This window comes from Procambarus clarkii, chromosome 66, assembly GCF_040958095.1.
Source record: "Procambarus clarkii isolate CNS0578487 chromosome 66, FALCON_Pclarkii_2.0, whole genome shotgun sequence".
Lineage (NCBI taxonomy): Eukaryota > Metazoa > Arthropoda > Malacostraca > Decapoda > Cambaridae > Procambarus > Procambarus clarkii.
The window spans coordinates 776,262-795,265 of NC_091215.1; the positions used below are offsets into that span (position 1 = coordinate 776,262).

General features: G+C 39.0%; 1 protein-coding gene across 1 annotated transcript in view; it reads right to left on the reverse strand.

Annotated features, from left to right (window-relative positions):
- Nucleotides 1–1,320: 1,320 nt before the first annotated feature.
- The window catches only part of LOC138355124 (seminal vesicle major clotting proteins-like), a 33,021-nt gene continuing 15,337 nt past the window's right edge, over nucleotides 1,321–19,004 (reverse strand). Inside the window, exon 3 of the mRNA XM_069309848.1 lies at nucleotides 1,321–1,430. Within this exon, the coding sequence (XP_069165949.1) occupies nucleotides 1,321–1,430 (110 nt within the window). The remainder of the gene's footprint in view (nucleotides 1,431–19,004) is intronic.

A 19,004-nucleotide genomic window follows, 5' to 3' on the forward strand; every position in this document is an offset into this window, starting at 1 on the left:
ATGTTCACAGCGTGCTCAGTTCATATTTTTTCACCAGTTTCCAATTTTTCTGTTTTCTACCATTTTCTTCGTATGTTCACTATGTTCTTTGTCACGTTTTCATGGACGTCATATGTTCTCTGTACAACTTTTGTAGTCAATATTCATGTTCTCAATGTTCTTAGCTTGTTTTTCATATGTTCAGTGTTCATTTTTTTGTATTCCCAATGTTCCTCATCATGTCTTCATGTTCTCTGTAAGTTCATATTCCCTGCATGTTCACTGTGTTCATCAACTTTTTCTACATGTTTTCTGTGTTCCCCGTATGTTCACTGTGTTCATTCCCTTACTTAGTCTCAATTTTTTATGTTCTTTGTTCGTTTAAACCAATTGTTTCTTCCATTCACTAACTAATTCTTTGTCAAATATTATCAACCGAAATACAGTTCCCCCAACAAATTTAGTCACCCAGTTTTATTTGCAAAACTATGTCAAAGTTATTCTCGTAGTTAACTTAATATTTCTTACCATCATCGTTCTTAACTAAAATAATCTTTCTCTTAGCAAGAAATAGTCAAAGGAAACCTTCCAATACTGTTCATAACTAACTTTATCCATCGTCAAGTAACTGAAAATAGTCTTGTTCATCATTTCTTAACAGCCATTATGTTTCGTCAAGTAAGAAAAAATAGCTGAAGATATCTTTCATCGCTGCTGTTAACTGACATTATACTTTGCGAAGTGCAAAAAATAGTCTCCGTCATCATATTTTCTTGTCTTTCCTCAACTAAAAATAGTCAAATGGAACATCGTTCTACACTTTTGTAACTAACTGTATACTTCAATGAGTAAGAAAAATAGTCAAAGACACTCTTCGAGATATCAAAGACTTACTCATTTCATCAATGTTGCACTCAAAGACATCCTTTGAGACATCAAAGACACTCTTTGAGACATCAAAGACACTCTTTGAGACACCGAAGTTACTCTTCGAGACATCAAGGCCACACTCAGATACACCCAAACTCCTCTTCGTCCATCAAAGTTATTCTCAGAGATATCTAAACTTATACTCAGAGACTTCTAAAGTTAATCTCTAAGTCTCCTTCGTTATTCAGTGAAGCTAACTGAGACATCCTTATTCAACAAAGCTGTCCTCAGAGCCATCAAAAAGTTAATACTGTCATCAAGTTAATCTCTAAGTATCGTTTCGTACATCAGAGAAGCTTTCTAAGATATCTTTGTTCATCAAAGTTATTCTCAGAGACATCTAAAGTTATTCTCAGAGACATGTAAAGTTATTCTCGGAGACACCAGAGTCATCAAAACTTATTCTCAGAGCTACCAAAAGTTATTCTCAGAGTCATCATAGGTGTTGCCAGAGTCATCAAAGGTATTCTCAGAGTCATCTAAGGTAATCTCTAACTCACTCTCGTTCATCAAAAGTTGTTCTATATGACATCAAAGTCATCAAAAGTTATTCTCTGAGCTATCAAAAATACTACTCATGTTCTCAAAAGTCTTCAAAGATATTCTCAGAGTCATCAAAGGTAATCTCTAACTCACATTCGTTCGTCATAATCATTTTCTAAGTCATTAAAGTTGTTCTCTAAGACATCAAAGTCATTCTCAGAGTCATCAACAGTTATTCTTAGTCATCAAAGGTAATTTCTAAGTCACTTTCCTTTATCAAAGTTATTCTCTAAGTCGTGAAAGTTATTCTCAGAGACATTAAAAATTAATCTCAGTCATCAAAAAGTTAATCCCAGTCATCAAATGTTATTCTCTAAGTAACCTTTCGTTCATCAGAGAAGCTTTCTAAGACATCTTCGTTCATCAAAGTTGTTCTCTACATCATAAACGTTATTCGCTAAGTAACCTTTCGTTCGTCAGAGAAGCTTTCTAATACATCAAAGTTGTTCTTTAAGACATCAAAGTTATTTTCAGAGTCACCTTCGTTAATCAAAGAAACTCTCCTTCTTCCAACAAGTTATTTTTGAAGACATCTTCAGTCATAAAATTTCTCTCCAAAATATAACTAGTTCAGCTTTTCATATTAAACCTGCACTTCTGTTAAAATCTATTTTCTTAGACACTTTACCTTTAAAATTGTTCTCTGTACAACACTGCTAAAACCTGCGTAACCTATCGTCCCCACCCAATGTTACTTACTTACCTAACATAACGTTCCTAAACCTAACCTAGCCTAACCTAACTAACCCTATCCTTACTTAACTTAACCTAACCTATAGATAACCTAACCTAACCTCAAGAAGATAACCTAACTTACCCAACCTAACCTAACTTAACTAACCCAACCTAACCTAACTTGCATAACCTAACCTATCTTACCCAACATAACCTAACCTAAACTAGCTTAACTAACCCAACCTAACTTAACTTGCTTAACCTAACCTAACTTACCCAACCTAACTTAGCTTGCATAACCAAACCTAACCTAACTTGCATAACCTAACCTTACCTAACTTAACCTAACATATCCTAACAAACCAAACCTAACCTAACATAACTTACCTAAAATATCATACCTAACCTAACCTAACTTACCTATCCTAACTTAAGTTACATAACCTAACTTACCCTTCCTAACTTAACTAACCCAACCTAACCTAACCTAACTTGCATAACCTAACCTACCCAACCTAACCTAACTTAACTAACCTACCCTAACTTGCATAACCTAACCTAACTTGCATAACCTAACCTAACTTACCCAACCTAACCTAACCTAACATAACTTACTTAACCTATCATACCTAACCTAACCTAGCTTGTATAACCTAACCTAACTTAGCCTAACTTACCTAACCTAGCTTTCATAACCTAACCTAATCTAACTTACCTATCCTAACTTAACTAACCTAACTTAACTTACCTATCCTAACTTAACTAACCTAACCTAACCTAACTTACCTTACCTTACCTAACCTACCTTAACCTAACCTTACTTACCTAACCTAGCTTTGTTGTAATCCACAAGTTAGTAGGAATTATTAGCTAGAGGATCATTACTACAACACTTAACGAATGATGATTGGAAGTACATGTTAAGTAGACAGACTATGGATCACATATCTAAGAAAGGTCAAGGGATTAAGCTACTTAGCCAAATTAATAATTCCTGGAAAGAGGAATTATTCTTCTTCAGGCTTCTAGGAACAAGATTACCGCTTCTAGGGATAAGGTTAATCGGATTATACCTTCCTTGAGATGCGGGGTGAAATGGTTGAGGTAGATGGCTGATTGGAGCCAGTCTGATTGTGGGAGTTGAACTGAGAAGACCTCTGGTTCTCCGTTTGCGGCAGCAGCGAAGTGTAGCAGGCAGCTATGCGAGAGCCTGATGTGATCTTAGTGACGAAGTTAAGTCTGCAGTATGTGAGTATTGAATGTAAGACTAACCGGGTGTGGAGCGTTGTAGTAATCATTCCGTATTAGGGACTTAGGCGGAAGTTACGAGTGCAAGTGGTGACCGCGGAGGTCAAGTGGTCTATGGGTATTGGAAGTGTATTTACCTAATAGAGTATGTTAATATGTTATTATTTGTCAGAGTCTATTCTTTGTAATTAAATGACAAAACCCGACGGCCTTTAAATATCTTCGATATGTCCCTTCGATATGTCCCTTCATAGTGTTCCTGGTTTGGTTGGTGAGGGAATGTTAGGAAATTGGTAGACGACATATTTGGTGGCAGCGCAAACAGGTTTTGGAACACTTTGCGAGATGAAGGAAGTGTGGTTCTGGTTTAGTTGGTGAGGGAATGTTCGGGAAATGGTAGACGTCGGGTTGTGGCGAGAATGGTGGTTACTAGACGGAGGAAAGAAGGGTCAGGTGAGACCAGGTCAGAGGAGTTAGTTAATTAAAGGGACTAGGCCATTGTGGGGCACATGTGGGGTTTATTTCTTTCTTTCCAGATTCCCGCAACGAGAGACGGCTAAGAGGCAAGTCTGGATCACTGAAGCATCGGGATCCAAAACAAGTGCACTGTTCGTAGTGCGGATTATACAGTGTTCGTAGTGCGGATTATACAGTGTTCGTAGTGCGGATTATACAGTGTTCGTAGTGCGGATTATACAGTGTTCGTAGTGCGGATTATACAGTGTTCGTAGTGCGGATTATACAGCGTGGCGAGGTAAACTAACGCGGGTGAATGTGTGCCAGCGTGGGCCATGTGCGGCCATGTGCGGGCCAAGCGATGGGTGGGCCAAGCGAGCCGCACCTTGGAGCTTGTTTTATATCGTTGGTAAGGCGGAAATAGTGAGAAACCGTTGCTAAGGTGAAATTAAGCGTTAAAACTACGTAATTTAAAGTTAATTAAATTTCATGTAACGTGTAAATCGAATATTTTAAGGATAATGAAATATTACCTAAAGTACTGTGCGAGTTCCGGCGTTGTCAGGTGTTGATACAGAAAATAGGCGCAGTGAATTATGGACGCCTTCGCATAGCGAGCGACGCATAATTTGACGTCTGGGGTTCGCTGTCTAGTGTACCATGGAGAGGGCCATGGAGATTTTTAGTGGGTGCAGGTAGCATTGTGGAGAGTGTTACCTTGGGACACGGGGAGCGTGTCCCGTTGGTGGGGGTGTGTGGCGCAGGGAGTAGTGCATGGTTGTGTATTGGTGGTTGGACGCCAAGTGTAGTGCATGGTTGTGTATTGGCGTTTGTACGCAGGGGTGTGTAGTGTAATGCACGTGTAGTGGCTTATTAAACGCCAGCGTAATGCATAGTATTTACTGTAGTGAAATGTGCATGTTTTGACTGTTGATATTATGGATGTAGTATAGTGCATGACATTGTTGGCATTGTAGCGCCAAGGTGTAGCATGTGTAGCATAACTGGTTGTTGTAACACCGGGTGTATTGTAGACATTAGCATTGAAGTATGTTAACGCAGGTGGTAGAGTGTGGCGGGTGGCCACTACACAAGAAATTATGCCTGACGAGTGTTGGTCAGGTAATTAACAGATTACGAGAGAAAAGGGAGTGTGTGTGGCGTCTGGTTACTTATTGGTGGTGTTATTGGTGGTGACGTCTCGTGGTGTTTTGATGCGCTCTGGCGCAAGGCATATGCCTGTGGTGGTAATGGTCTTGGGGGACGCCGTGTGTGTTGTGTTGATGGCGTTGAAGACGCTGTGTGTGTTGTGTTGATGGCGTTGAAGACGCTGTGTGTATGTTGAGGGCGTTGGGGACGCCGTGTGTTGTGTTGAGGGCGTTGGGGACGCCGTGTGTTGTTTTGAGGGCGTTGGGGACGCCGTGTGTTGTGTTGAGGGCGTTGGGGACGTCGTGTGTTGTGTTGAGGGCGTTGGGGACGCCGTGTGTTGTGTTGAGGGCGTTGGGGACGCCGTGTGTTGTGTTGAGGGCGTTGGGGACGACGTGTGTTGTGTTGAGGGCGTTGGGGACGCCGTGTGTTGTGTTGAGGGCGTTGGGGACGCCGTGTGTTGTGTTGAGGGCGTTGGGGACGCCGTGTGTTGTGTTGAGGGCGTTGGGGACGCCGGGTGTTGTATTGAGGGCGTTGGGGACGCCGTGTATTGTGTTGAGGGCGTTGGGGACGCCGTGCGTTGTGTTGGGGACGCCGTGTGTTGTGTTGAGGGCGTTGGGGACGCCATGTGTTGTGTTGAGGGCGTTGGGGACGCCGTGTGTTGTGTTGAGGGCGTTGGGGACGCCGTGTGTTGTGTTGAGGGCGTTGGGGACACCGAGTGTTGTGTTGATGGCGTTTGGGACGCCGTGTGTGTTGTGTTGGTGGCGTTTGGACTCCTGGTATGGAGTGTGGTGTTGTGGAGTATATGGTGGCGCAGGGGCGCCAGGTAGTGGTCGGTAAGGTGAGTATTGGCGTAGCAAGGTCGGTGCGTTAGGACGCAGGAAGTGGTTGTAGGGTTGTGTGGCGTTATATTGAGGTCATCAGTGGTTGGGATGACCAGAGGTAATGGTGTGTCGGAGTGGGTAAGTCTTATGGATAAGATGAAATGTGGATAATTGCAGGAGTTGGTGGCTGCAGTAGGAGAGCCAAGTCGATATATCTACAAGACTCATAAAAGACTAATAAAAATTCATTATTTTCATTAAAATTTTCATTAATTAAGTCGGAGTGGGTAAGTCTTATGGATAAGATTACAATGTAGAATTTCAAAATTTCAGGTGTTGGTGGTTGCAGTGGGCGAGTCAAGAAGATATACTAAATTCTCATTAATTAAGTTGTTACAGGAATCTCGCTAGAGGCGAGCCAGTGGCAGTATGATACTTTAGTGACATTAGTTGTGAAATTATTTTAATGAGGTATTTATTGTGATAATGTATGTGTATGTATATACTGTATATTACCTCATCGGCACCATTACTGAGTGTTAGGCTTGAGAAGGTCCCCCGGGATCATGTCACAGAGCTTCAGGTAGAGTACAAGGGAAGCCATGAGGCTACACTCAATAATTCCAGAAAAAAAGGGGGAGAAAGTGAAGCCAACGTGACGTTATAGGCGAAATTCGTCCCCTGACATCAAAGCAGGGATAAGGGCCAGCTGCAATGGCTTTGCAGCTGCGCTCAGGCTATATACGGGGAGAGAGTAAGGAGCCGAAAGGGTGTCATGTAATAATGGGATCGAGCCAGGGGGCTCCGAGGGAATATATTGCAGGAACAGCGGTCGGGAAGGTGTGAATGCAGGTGGACACACTCTGGGCAGATGGGCCTAGAGTAATGTGCTACAGCTGTGGTGAGCACAGCAAGGAAGGATGACCAGAGAGCTGTGAGGTATCTACAGCGTTCTGGGGTTGGTGCCCTGGAACGAGACGTCAGCACAGACCCAAGGGAACATGACCCTGGGGTAGGAATCTCCGTTGCTCTGGAGGCCAGGATCACGATAGCTCAGAGCAACGATGGGACATTGACAACATTCACCAGGCTGGACAGCCTGGGTTTTGTCTGGTTCATGGAGGATCTATGACCTAGCGACCATAGGACACGAAGACAAGAGAAGTGATGCTGCCAATTGTGGAGGAGGCCAGTGAAACATTGTGTGACCATTATAAGCCCTTATGTCAACAGTACAGGGCAAGATGTTAAATTGTTAGTAACTTATTACTAAGGAAGAAGAACCTTAGATATATATGTGTGTGTATATATTAATGACTAGTGTCATTTCTGTTAAGTGCCAGCATTCTGGTCCATGTAATTTTATGGTTATGTTTGTATGTAATTATGTCAGCAGTTTAGGTATATGTGCATTGTTGGAGATGGGAAAAATTATTACAGACTATTTTACCTATACTATGATGTGAATATAATGTATATGTTGGAGAAGTGTTGTGAGTCATGTCGGGGAAAGTTTTAATTAATTTCATCGTGTGTATGATGAACTTATTGGATGATTTTTTAGTTGTACATATATGATGGGTGCATCCTCCAGGTCCTTGCACTAATGGAACCATTGCAATGATGCATATGGGGACATATGCGTGTTTAAGGAGGGGAGTGGTGTTGTAATCCACAAGTTAGTAGGAATTATTAGCTAGAGGATCATTACTACAACACTTAACGAATAATGATTGGAAGTACATGTTAAGTAGACAGACTATGGATCACATATCTAAGAAAGGTCAAGTGATTAAGACCGCAGCTACTTAGCCAAATTAATAATTCCTGGAAAGAGGAATTATTCTTCTTCAGGCTTCTAGGAATAAGATTACCGCTTCTAGGGATAAGGTTAATCGGATTATACCTTCCTTGAGAGGCGGGGTGAAATGGTTGAGGTAGATGGCTGATTGGAGCCAGTCTGATTGTGGGAGTTGAACTGAGAAGTCCTCTGGTTCTCCGTTTGCGGCAGCAGCGAAGTGTAGCAGACAGGTATGCGAGAGCCTGATATGATCTTAGTGACGAAGTTAAGTCTGCAGTATGTGAGTATTGAATGTAAGACTAACAGGGTGTGGAGCGTTGTAGTAATCATTCCGTATTAGGGACTTAGGCGGAAGTTGCGAGTGCAAGTGGTGACCGTGAAGGTCAAGTGGTCTATGGGTATTGGAAGTGTATTTACCTAATAGAGTATGTTAATATGTTATTATTTGTCAGAGTCTATTCTTTGTAATTAAATGACAAAACCCGACGGCCTTTAAATACCTTCCATATGTTCATTCATTGTGTTCCAGTACAAACCTAGTGGTACGCCTCAATGGTCTGGTGTGTGTAGGAGTATAGGAGGTAGTAACGGTTGCTGAGGCAAGGTGTTATGTGTTGTGTAATCGCTGTGTTCGGAATGAACCGGGGTTCAGCGTCATGACAGCTTACTTACCCTATCTTAACCTAACCTAACTTACCTAACCTAACCTACATTACCTAACTTACCCTATCTTAACCTAACCTAACTTACCTAACCTAACCTACATTACCTAACTTACCTACCCTAACTTACCTAACCTAGCTTACATAACCTATCCTAACCTAACTTACCTAACCTAACGTACCTTACCTAACCTTACCTAACTTAACATAACCTAACTTACCCAACCTATCCTTGCCTAACTTAACCTAACCTAACTTGCATAATCTAACTTAACATAACCTAACTTAAAGTAAATTACCTTACGTAACCTTACATACCCAAACTGACGTAACCTAACTCACCTAGTCCAACCAGACATGACCTAACTTATAATTATTCCTGCGTATCTTTTGTGTTTCGTCAATCAATGTTGCATATTCATTTAATCGTTTCAATAGTTAATTTCTCAAATGATCATTTATGCATTTCATGTGCTATTTGTTAAAGATTGGGTATTTAAGCATTTCAAAGGATTTTTGTTATATATGGGCATTTGTTTCTTTCAATTGTTATTTTTCTCAAATGGTGGTTTACGCATTTCAAGTGCTATTTGTTAAAGATTGGGTGTTTAATTATTTCAAAGGATTTTTGTTATATATGGGCATTTATTCGTTTCAAGGGTTAATTTCTCAAATGGTCATTTTTGCATTTCAAGGGTTATTTGTTAAAGTTTATCACGTTGCTCATAAGTTGTATTTATTATGTTATAATTGTTCTTATTCTTCCACCCCTTAACCTAACCTCTTTAATCTTAGTGTATTCATTATGTTGGATATCATTTGTTCTTATTCTCCAACCCTTTAACCTAACCTTTCAGATGTAGTTTATTGTGTTTTGACGTATTTGTTGAATATATTATCCCTTTCCTAACCTTTCAGATGTAGTTTTGTTTCTCCTTTTTGTATATTTTACCCAAACCCACCATCCCACTTAACCTTTCTTCCTTCTTTTACTTTGTTTCTCCTACACCTTCTCTCCCCCTTTTTCTCTATCTGCATCCTTCTAACCCCCTTTTTCTCTATATCTTCCTTCTATCCCCCCTTTTCTCTCTCTCTCTCTCTTCCTCCCCCTCTGTCTCACTCATTTGCTCCAATGCTCTTATTTCTCTCAAATTCAAGTCTTAATGCTCCCATGCTCTCACTCTTTCTTATTCACTTATTTGTTTTCTCATATTCAAGTCTTAGTGCTCCAATGCTCTCACTCTCTCTCATTCTCTCTCTTCTTTGATCCCATGCTCTCACACTCTCATTCTCTCTTCTTTGATCCCATGCTCTCACTCTCGTGCTCTCTTGTTTTTCTCAATTTCAAGTCTTAGTAGATCTGTCTCTTTACTACTGTACTTATATTATTACTAAGATAAAGAATGAACTTATATGTGAAAACATAGTAAAAGAAGGAAGGAAGGTTAAGTGGGATGGTGGGTTAGGGTAAAATATACAAAAAGGAGAAACAAAATTACATCTGAAAGGTTAGGAAAAGGATAATATATTCAAGAAATACGTCAAAACACAATAAACTACATCTGAAAGGTTTGGTTAAAGGGTTGGGGAATAAGAACAAATGATATCCAAAATAATGAATGCACTAAGATTAAAGAGGTTAGGTTAAGGGGTGGAAGAATAAGAACAATTATAACATAATAAATACAACTTATGAGCAACGTGATAAACTTTAACAAATAACCCTTGAAATGCAAAAATGACCATATGAGAAATTAACCCTTGAAACAAGTAAAATGCCCATATATAACAAAAATCCTTTGAAATGCTTAAACACCCAATCTTTAACAAATAGCACTTGAAATGCGTAAACCACTATATGAGAAAAATAACAATTGAAGCGAACAAATGCCCATATATAACAAAAATCCTTTGAAATGATTAAATACCCAATCTTTAACAAATAGCACATGAAATACATAAATTATCATTTAAGAAAATAACTATTGAAACAAACAAATGAATATGCGACATTGATTGACAAAACACAGAAGATAAGCAGGAATAATTATGTAAGTTAGGTCATGTCTGGTTGGACTAGGTGAGTTAGGTTACATCAGTTTGGGTATGTAAGGTTACGTTAGGTAATTTACTTTAAGTTAGGTTATGTTAAGTTTGATTATGCAAGTTAGGTTAGGTTAAGTTAGACAAGGATAGGTTAGGTAAGTTAGGCTAGGTTAAGTTAGGTAAGGTAAGGTAAGGTACGTTAGGTTAGGTAAGTTAGGTTAGGATAGGTTATGTATGCTAGGTTATGTAGGTTAGGTTAAGATAGGTTAGGTAAGATAGGGTATGTAAGCTAGGTTAGGTAAGCAAGGTTAGGTTAAGGTAGGTAAGATAGGGTATGTAAGCTAGGTTAGGTAAGCAAAGTTAGGTTAAGGTAGGTTAGGTAAGGTAAGTTAAGTTAGGTTAGATTAGGTTAGTTAAGTTAGGATAGGTAAGTTAAGTTAGGTTAGGTTAGGTTAGTTTAGATAAGATAGGTAAGTTAGGTTAGGTTATGTAAGCTAGGTTAGGTAAGTTAGGGTAGGTAAGTTAGGTTAGGTTACACAAGCTAATTTAGGTTAGATTAGGTATGATAGGTTAAGTAAGCTATGTTAGGTTAGGTTAGGTTGGGTAAGTTAGGTTAGGTTGGGTAAGTTAGGTTAGGTTATGCAAGTTAGGTTAGGTTATGCAAGTTAGGTTAGGTTAGTTAAGTTAGGTTTGGTTAGTTTGGGTTAGTTAAGTTAGGAAGGGTAAGTTAGGTTATGTAAGTTGGGTTAAGTTAGGTTAGGTAAGTTAAGTTAGGATAGGTAAGTTAGGTTAGGTTAGGTATGATAGGTTAGGTAAGTTATGTTAGGTTAGGTTTGGTTACTTAAGTTAGGTTAGGTAAGGTTGGGTAAGTTAGGATATGTTAGGTTAAGTTAGGTAAGGTTAGGTTATGCAAGTTAGGTTAGGTTTGGTTATGCAAGCTAAGTTTGGTTGGGTAAGTTAGGTTAGATAAAGCAAGTTAAGTTAGGTTAGGTTAAGCAAGTTAAGTTAGGTTAGGTTATTTAAGTTAAGTTAGGTTAGGTTATGTTGGGTAAGATAAGTTAGGTTATGCAAATTAGGTTAGGTTGGGTTAGTTAAGTTAGGTTAGGTTGGGTATGTTAGGTTAAGTTAAGTAAGGATAGGGTTAGTTAGGTTAGGTTATGTAAGCTAGGTTAGGTTTAGGAACGTTATGTTAGGTAAGTAACATTGGGTGGGGAGGATAGGTTAGGTAGGTTTTAGCAGTGTTGTACAAAGAACAGTTTTAAAGGTAAAGTGTCTAAGAAAATATATTTTACAGAAGTGCAGGTTTAATATGAAAAGCTGAACTAGTTATATTTTGGAGAGAAATTTTATGACTGAAGATGTCTTAAAGAATAACTTGTTGAAAGAAGGAGACTTTCTTTGATTAACGAAGGTGACTCTGAAAATAACTTTGATGTCTTAGAGAACAACTTTGATGTATTAGAAAGCTTCTCTGACGAACGAAAGGTTACTTAGCGAATAACTTTTATGATGTAGAGAACAACTTTGATGAACGAAGATGTCTTAGAAAGCTTCTCTGATGAACGAAAGGTTACTTAGAGAATTACATTTGATGACTGGGATTAACTTTTTGATGACTGAGATTAATTTTTAATGTCTCTGAGAATAACTTTCATGACTTAGAGAATAACTTTGATAAATGAAAGTAACTTAGAAATTACCTTTGATGACTAAGAATAACTTTTGATGACTCTGAGAATGACTTTGATGTCTTAGAGAACAACTTTAATGACTTAGAGAATGATTATGACGAATGAATGTGAGTTAGAGATTACCTCTGATGACTCTGAAAATATCTTTGAAGACATTTGAGAACATGAGTAGTATTTTTGATAGTTCAGAGAATAACTTTAGATGACTTTGATGTCATATAGAACAACTTTTGATGAACGAGAGTGAGTTAGAGATTACCTTAGATGACTCTGAGAATATCTTTGATGACTCTGGCAACACCTATGATGACTCTGAGAATAACTTTTGGTAGCTCTGAGAATAAGTTTTGATGACTCTGGTGTCTCCGAGAATAACTTTACATGTCTCTGAGAATAACTTTAGATGTCTCGGAGAATAACTTTGGATGTCTCTGAGAATAACTTTGATGAACAAAGATATCTTAGAAAGCTTCTCTGATGTACGAAACGATACTTAGAGATTAACTTGATGACAGTATTTAACTTTTTGATGGCTCTGAGGACAGCTTTGTTGAATAAGGATGTCTCAGTTAGCTTCACTGAATAACGAAGGAGACTTAGAGATTAACTTTGATGACCGAGATTAACTTTAGAAGTCTCTGAGTATAAGTTTAGATATCTCTGAGAATAACTTTGATGGACGAAGAGGAGTTTGGGTGTATCTGAGTGTGGCCTTGATGTCTCGAAGAGTAACTTCGGTGTCTCAAAGAGTGTCTTTGATGTCTCAAAGAGTGTCTTAGATGTCTCAAAGAGTGTCTGTGATATCTCAAAGGATGTCTTTGAGTGCAACTTTGATGAAATGAGTAAGTCTTTGATATCTCGAAGAGTGTCTTTGACTATTTTTCTTACTCATTGAAGTATACTGTTAGTTACAAAAGTGTAGAACGATGTTCCATTTGACTATTTTTAGTTGAGGAAAAACATGAAAATATGATGACGGAGACTATTTTTTGTGCTCCACAAAGTATAATGTCAGTTAACAACAGCGATGAAAGATATCTTTAGCTATTTTTTCTTACTTGACGAAACATAATGGCTGTTAAGAAATGATGAACAAGACTATTTTCAGTTACTTGACGATGGATAAAGTTTGTTATGAACAGTATTGGAAGGTTTCCTTTGACTATTTTTTGCTAAGAGAAAGATTATTTTAGTTAAGAACAGTGATGGTAAGAAATATTAAGTTAACTACGAGAATTACTTTGACATAGTTTTGCAAATAAAACTGGGTGATTAAATTTGTTGGGGGAACTGTATTGCGGTTGATAATATTTGACAAAGAACTAGTTAGTGAATGGAAGAAACAATTGGTTTAAAGAAACAAAGAACATAAAAAATTGAGACTAAATAAGGGAATGAACACAGTGAACATATGGGGAACACAGAAAACATGTAGAAAAAGTTGATAAACACAGTGAACATGCAGGAAATATGAACTTACAGAGAACATGAAGACATGATAAGGAACATAGGGAATACAAAAAAATAAACACTGAACATGTGAAGAACAAGCTAAGAACATTGAGAACATGAATATTGACTATAAAAGTTGTACAGAGAACATATGACGTCCATGAAAACGTGACAAAGAACATATTGAACATACGAGGAAAATGGTAGAAAACAGAGAAAAATTGAGAAACTGGTGAAAAAATATGAACTGAGCATGCTGTGAACATTTGTAGAACATGGAGTGAACACACAAAACATGGAAAAGAATGTGAAGAACACAGTGAATATAGAGAAAATATGCAAATACAGTACGATTATTGAAGGTTTGGATAAGTTGGGGGATAAGAAGGGTAAGGGAGGGAAAGGGTAAGGTAAGATTTTGACCGTGGGATTATTGCTTACTTGGGTTAACAAAAGGTATTGAAGGTAAAGGTGTTATATGACTGTGTGAATATTACATAACTGAGTACAGAAAGGGTATTAAAGGCCATGATGATTACTTTGACAGACTGGAGAGGGACTTGATCTTAATTAATTTGATAAACATTGAACTAAGGTGGAGGACATGAGCTGGAGCCAGTAACCGACTTGATCTTATTTACTGTGTCTGATATACAGAGGGTATAAGTTTCAGGGAAATTGAATAGGTATTAACGAAGATACGAGAGGGAACTATGGAGGGAGACAGGAGCTACAACTTGCTTACTGACTTCATATATTTCACTACGTCTGGAATATGACTGTTTAAATTTCGTGGAAATTGGGCTATTAGTAGCGAAAATGTGGTTTCTAACAAATTTTGGTCTTCAATTGGGCTCTGATTAATTTTGATCATGAACTTGACTCTGAATATTTTTGGCACAAAGTGGACTCTGATGAATTTTTGGTCTTTACTGGACTCTGGCGAATTTCTGTCTACAAACGGACTCTGACTAATTTTGCTCACAGAGTGGACTCTGAATATTTTTGGGCACAAAGTGGGCTCTGTTAATTTTCAGAGTAAGACTTGACTCTGATTATTTTCAGGCATAAACTGGACTCTGATGAATTTCTGTCTACAACTGGTCTCTGAATATTTTCTGGTACAAACTGGACTCTGAAGAATTTTGCTCCCAAAGTGGACTCTGAAAAATTTAGGTTAACAACAGGACTCTTGTTAATTTTCAGGGTAAAACTTGACTCTGATTATTTTCAGGCATAAACTGGCCTCTGATGAAATTTGAGCTTTAAACTGTCTCTGACTATTTTTGGGTCTTTACAGGTGAAACAGCCGTAAATGGTTATAAAACTTAAAGTTATGACTAAGATGTCTGTTTTCCTTAACAAAACGTTTAAGACAATATTCCCTGAAAATGGTCTTTGAAAATTACGAGGTTTTGAAAACAGGTAAAATATGTCCGCAGAGTTTTACGTGGAAATGCTGTGTCCTAAATTGGATTTTTTCTGAATTTTTCTTTAATATTTTCCTACTTATTTTCATCATAAGAACTCTTAACAAACTTCTAAAATATCAGAAATTATTTTCCTCATAAGAATTCCTTAATTCCAAATCTGTGACTGCCCAAATTCACCTGAAAACCATGAAGCGCTAAAGAGGAATTTGAATTTCTCCCATAAGATCTCTTAACAAACTTCTATGATCGTATTTTTCTCATAAGAACTCTTAACAAACTTCTAAGATCTCAGAAATTATTTTCCTCATAAGAATTACTTAATTCCAAATTAGTATCTGCCCAAATTCACCTGAAACCCCTGAAGACATATGGGCCTCTTTCCAAAGTTCGTTGAATCCAGTGTGCCGTATCGTCCTCTTCCCTAATTTACCTGAAACCCCTGAATTTGTATGGGCCTCTTTTCCCCCCAAAAAAAGAGACTGCTGATTCTTCATCCCTACTACTACTGGTGTCATCACCAGCCATGGCGTCACCACCACCCATTGCGTTACCACAAGCCATGGCGTCATCACCAGCCATGGTGTCACCACCAGCCATGGTGTCATCACCAGCCATGACGTCACCACCAGCCATGGTGTCATTACCATGTTACAAACTAGGTTTGTTGTAAGAATTATCCAGAAGGTTCCAGAAGTCTCGTGTAGGGACCTGACCTCAACATTACGCATTCCACTGGGGATTAGCAAGTCTGAGTCACAAAATGGCTGGCGTCTTTGTTCATAGTTTCGTATAAGGAATCATTCTATAGTATTCACTTATTTAGAGAAATTAACCTCTATTCATTTTGTATTCAAATTGTATTGTATAGTATTAATTTATAATATCAAAAGTATTCTAATTAATAGGAGACGTGAGTTAAGTCACTATCAGTGACGTCACATGCCAGAACTAGGCTATAAGGCGGAGTGACCTGGCGGTCATAGGTCACCAGAGGATTCCATGTCCTCTATTTCTCAAAGGTCAAATAACCATTTTGTGATCGGGAGTAGCTCTTCCTTAAGATGCTTGTGTAATTTAACTTCAGATAAATAATTCAACCAATCTGGATCATTCAGTGCAACAGAGGTTAGTTGTTAAAACTTAAGCCGTGATAGTAACTTGGTAAAACTTAGACTAGGCGGAAGGATACAATGCTCTGGTCTGGGTAGGGCTAGCCGAGCAGAGATCAGTGTGGTTTGAGTAGCAGCTCGGGAAGGTGGCCTTCCTATCATCAGCCTCCAGACAGCACGAACATCTAGCTGGTCGACGAAGGTAGAGTTGCTTTACGAGTAATTGTAGGGAATAGGTCACTCATTGCCGAGCTGGTCAATTAGGGAGTGTTCAAGTTTAGGGAGTGCCATTTCTTACAGTTTGTTTTAGTTTTGAATAAATTAATTAGTTATTAATTTGCATTTGCATTATTTTCCATGTGTGTGTTATATTTATGTGAATTTGTCCTTGTCACGTGGTCCCCACGAGGCAGAGTTGAATTGGGCGTCGATTCTAACACCGAGTCATAATTCAGTATTCCCATTGATTTTTAATTCCACACTTAAGATCCAAGGTTATATGTTACTAGTGGGGATAAAGCCCCAAAGTTATTGATTAGCATGATCGATCCAGACCTCGATCATTGCTCAGGGTAACTGGTCTGGTGGTGGCGGTGGAAAGGCGACCCTAGGGTTTTGCTAGAAGCCCAGTCCACGTCATACGGGTTGTAGAACCTAAAGTCGGTCAATCGTCTTGAGACCACGTGGCGTGGGGTCGGCTTAAGTGAAAGTTTTGGGGTCCCTTGGTAGAGAACAAAAGTAAGATATGGGCAGAGGGAGAGTAAAGGGAGAAAAGATCATTCGAGAACCTCCTCACCGTGTTACAATGGTGCACAGCGGTGGTTTCAACAATTTTGTTTGAAATTGTTGAAAGGCTCACGCGTCTAGCCATCGGACATGTGAGTGGATGCTAGGGAGTCAGCCGCGGGCCAGGATTAGCAGTGCACCTCACAACAGTGCGGTTGAGTGGGGATTGGGGAATCGTGGTCGTGCGGGCTGATACGATTAAGGTTTAGTTAGTTTGATTAGGCTGTTAAGATTATTGAGTAGGAGTCCGCTCCGAGTTGATTGGACTGGGTACCTTACTCGACCCATTGCAATTGATTCAGAGGTGTTGGGAGCCGCCATACTCTCAACAGCAGTTCCTTGTGAGCTGTCTGGGCGGATTTATCTGTGGGACGCCAGGAGATAGTCCGAGGGCGTTGTTAGACAACCCAAAACGCTGGGAAAAACGTAAATCCGTGAAGGGCGTTGCGGCCTCCGAGGGATGGACTAGTAACCTACCTAGCAGCGATTCAATGACTAAGTGATCGCACACTTAGTGGAGGTTGAGTCATCTCTAGTCTTAATTGTTGCTGAAAGCTGAGTGTCGCTCTGTTAGAATCTAGATGGTCGATACCCCTAGGAAAGGTGCGGTACGGCGAGCTGGTAGGAGCTATTATAGGATTAAGTCGAGTGTATCATTGAATTAAGTATACTTAAACTTATAAAGTAATTCCGTTTATTTGCGTTGTTCTAGAGATTAATTTTGTTTTCCCTAAATTCAATCCCCGGTTAAATTTTTTTTCCCAAGTGTTAGTATTTTCTCGTATATTAGGCTAAGTATGTACATTAAGTTTTGCTAGTCCCTGTTGTATTAGTCTAAGACAAAGGTATGGTTTTCTAGTGCGTAGTTAATCCTCTGGACTTAGAGCTATATGTCGGTCACTATAGTTAGTGAAGGAGTTTGTTAAGAGATAGTAATTTTCGTTGTAAATGTTTGAGAGAACACGTGGAAATATTTCTAAGGATTTTGGGATAAGTTTTCGGCTAAGTCAACGCCGGAAAGTCGTTAACTGTAATTAATTTGTATTCGTGGGTCACGTGTATGATCTGGGTGTCATTAGGATTCCCCAGTCGATGCGAATGATATTTTCTAGTTTTACCAGTAAGACGGTAGAATTGTGGTTGTAGACTTAGAATTCTGTTTTCAGTAGAAACGTAGGTGGAAAATTTTCTAAGTCCAGCTTGGGCTAGAATCGTACATTTTGGCGAAAATTCGAATTCTCATGTTTCATGTATATTGTAGGGCCAGTATTACCCTCAAGTGTGCACAAGGGACGTAATTCTGTTCTTAAGCATAAACAGTGATAATTACATTTTTGCCGAATTCAGTTATTTTTCGAGTAAATCGTGTTGTAATGTTGTCAGAGTCCACTTGAGGTGAAAACCTCGGATTTTGACGAAAAGTCGAATTCGTGAGTGTTGAAACCGCCCAAGGTGTCAGTATTGTTCTGTATACAGCATCAGTATTAAATAATAACGTATTTATATCTGGGAACGAGAAACCCATTTTTTCGAATTAAGGGAGTTTTGTAATATTAGGGTGATAGATTTTTTTTGTTCGAGTGCAGGAAAATTGGCAGAGTCCAGCATATGAGTAAAAATGCAGTTTTTGATAAAAAATTCAATTTCGGCAAGCAAATATATGTCCTGGGTGTCTGCAGTGATTGCTAGAATGGTTTAGTAAAGTAAAACTAGTTATTTCCCTTCAGAATAAAAGTTGTGATTTTTCAGCGTTTAAGCAAAAAAGCGCTGGACTTAGTTTTTTTCAGTGCAGCTGGTCCCGCTCCATCAGTCATCAGTGGCTACGCTGCTCACTTCAAGTCTCCGTGGTGTAGTGGTAAGACATTCGCCTGGCGTTCCGCGAGCGCTATGTCATGGGTTCGTATCCTGGCCGGGGAGGATTTACTGGGCGCAATTCCTTAACTGTAGCCTCTGTTTAACGCAACAGTAAAATGTGTACTTGGATGAAAAAACGATTCTTCGCGGCAGGGGATCGTATTCCAGGGACCATAGGATTAAGGACTTGCCCGAAACGCTACGCGTACTAGTGGCTGTACAAGAATGTAACAACTCTTGTATATATCTCAAAAAAAAAAAAAAAAAAAAAAAAAGTGCGTTTAGTGTTAAAGTACAGTAAATATTCTTTATCTAATCCATCACGAGGTCTGCGCATTAGTTACTGTTATCATTTTAATTGTTTTACAT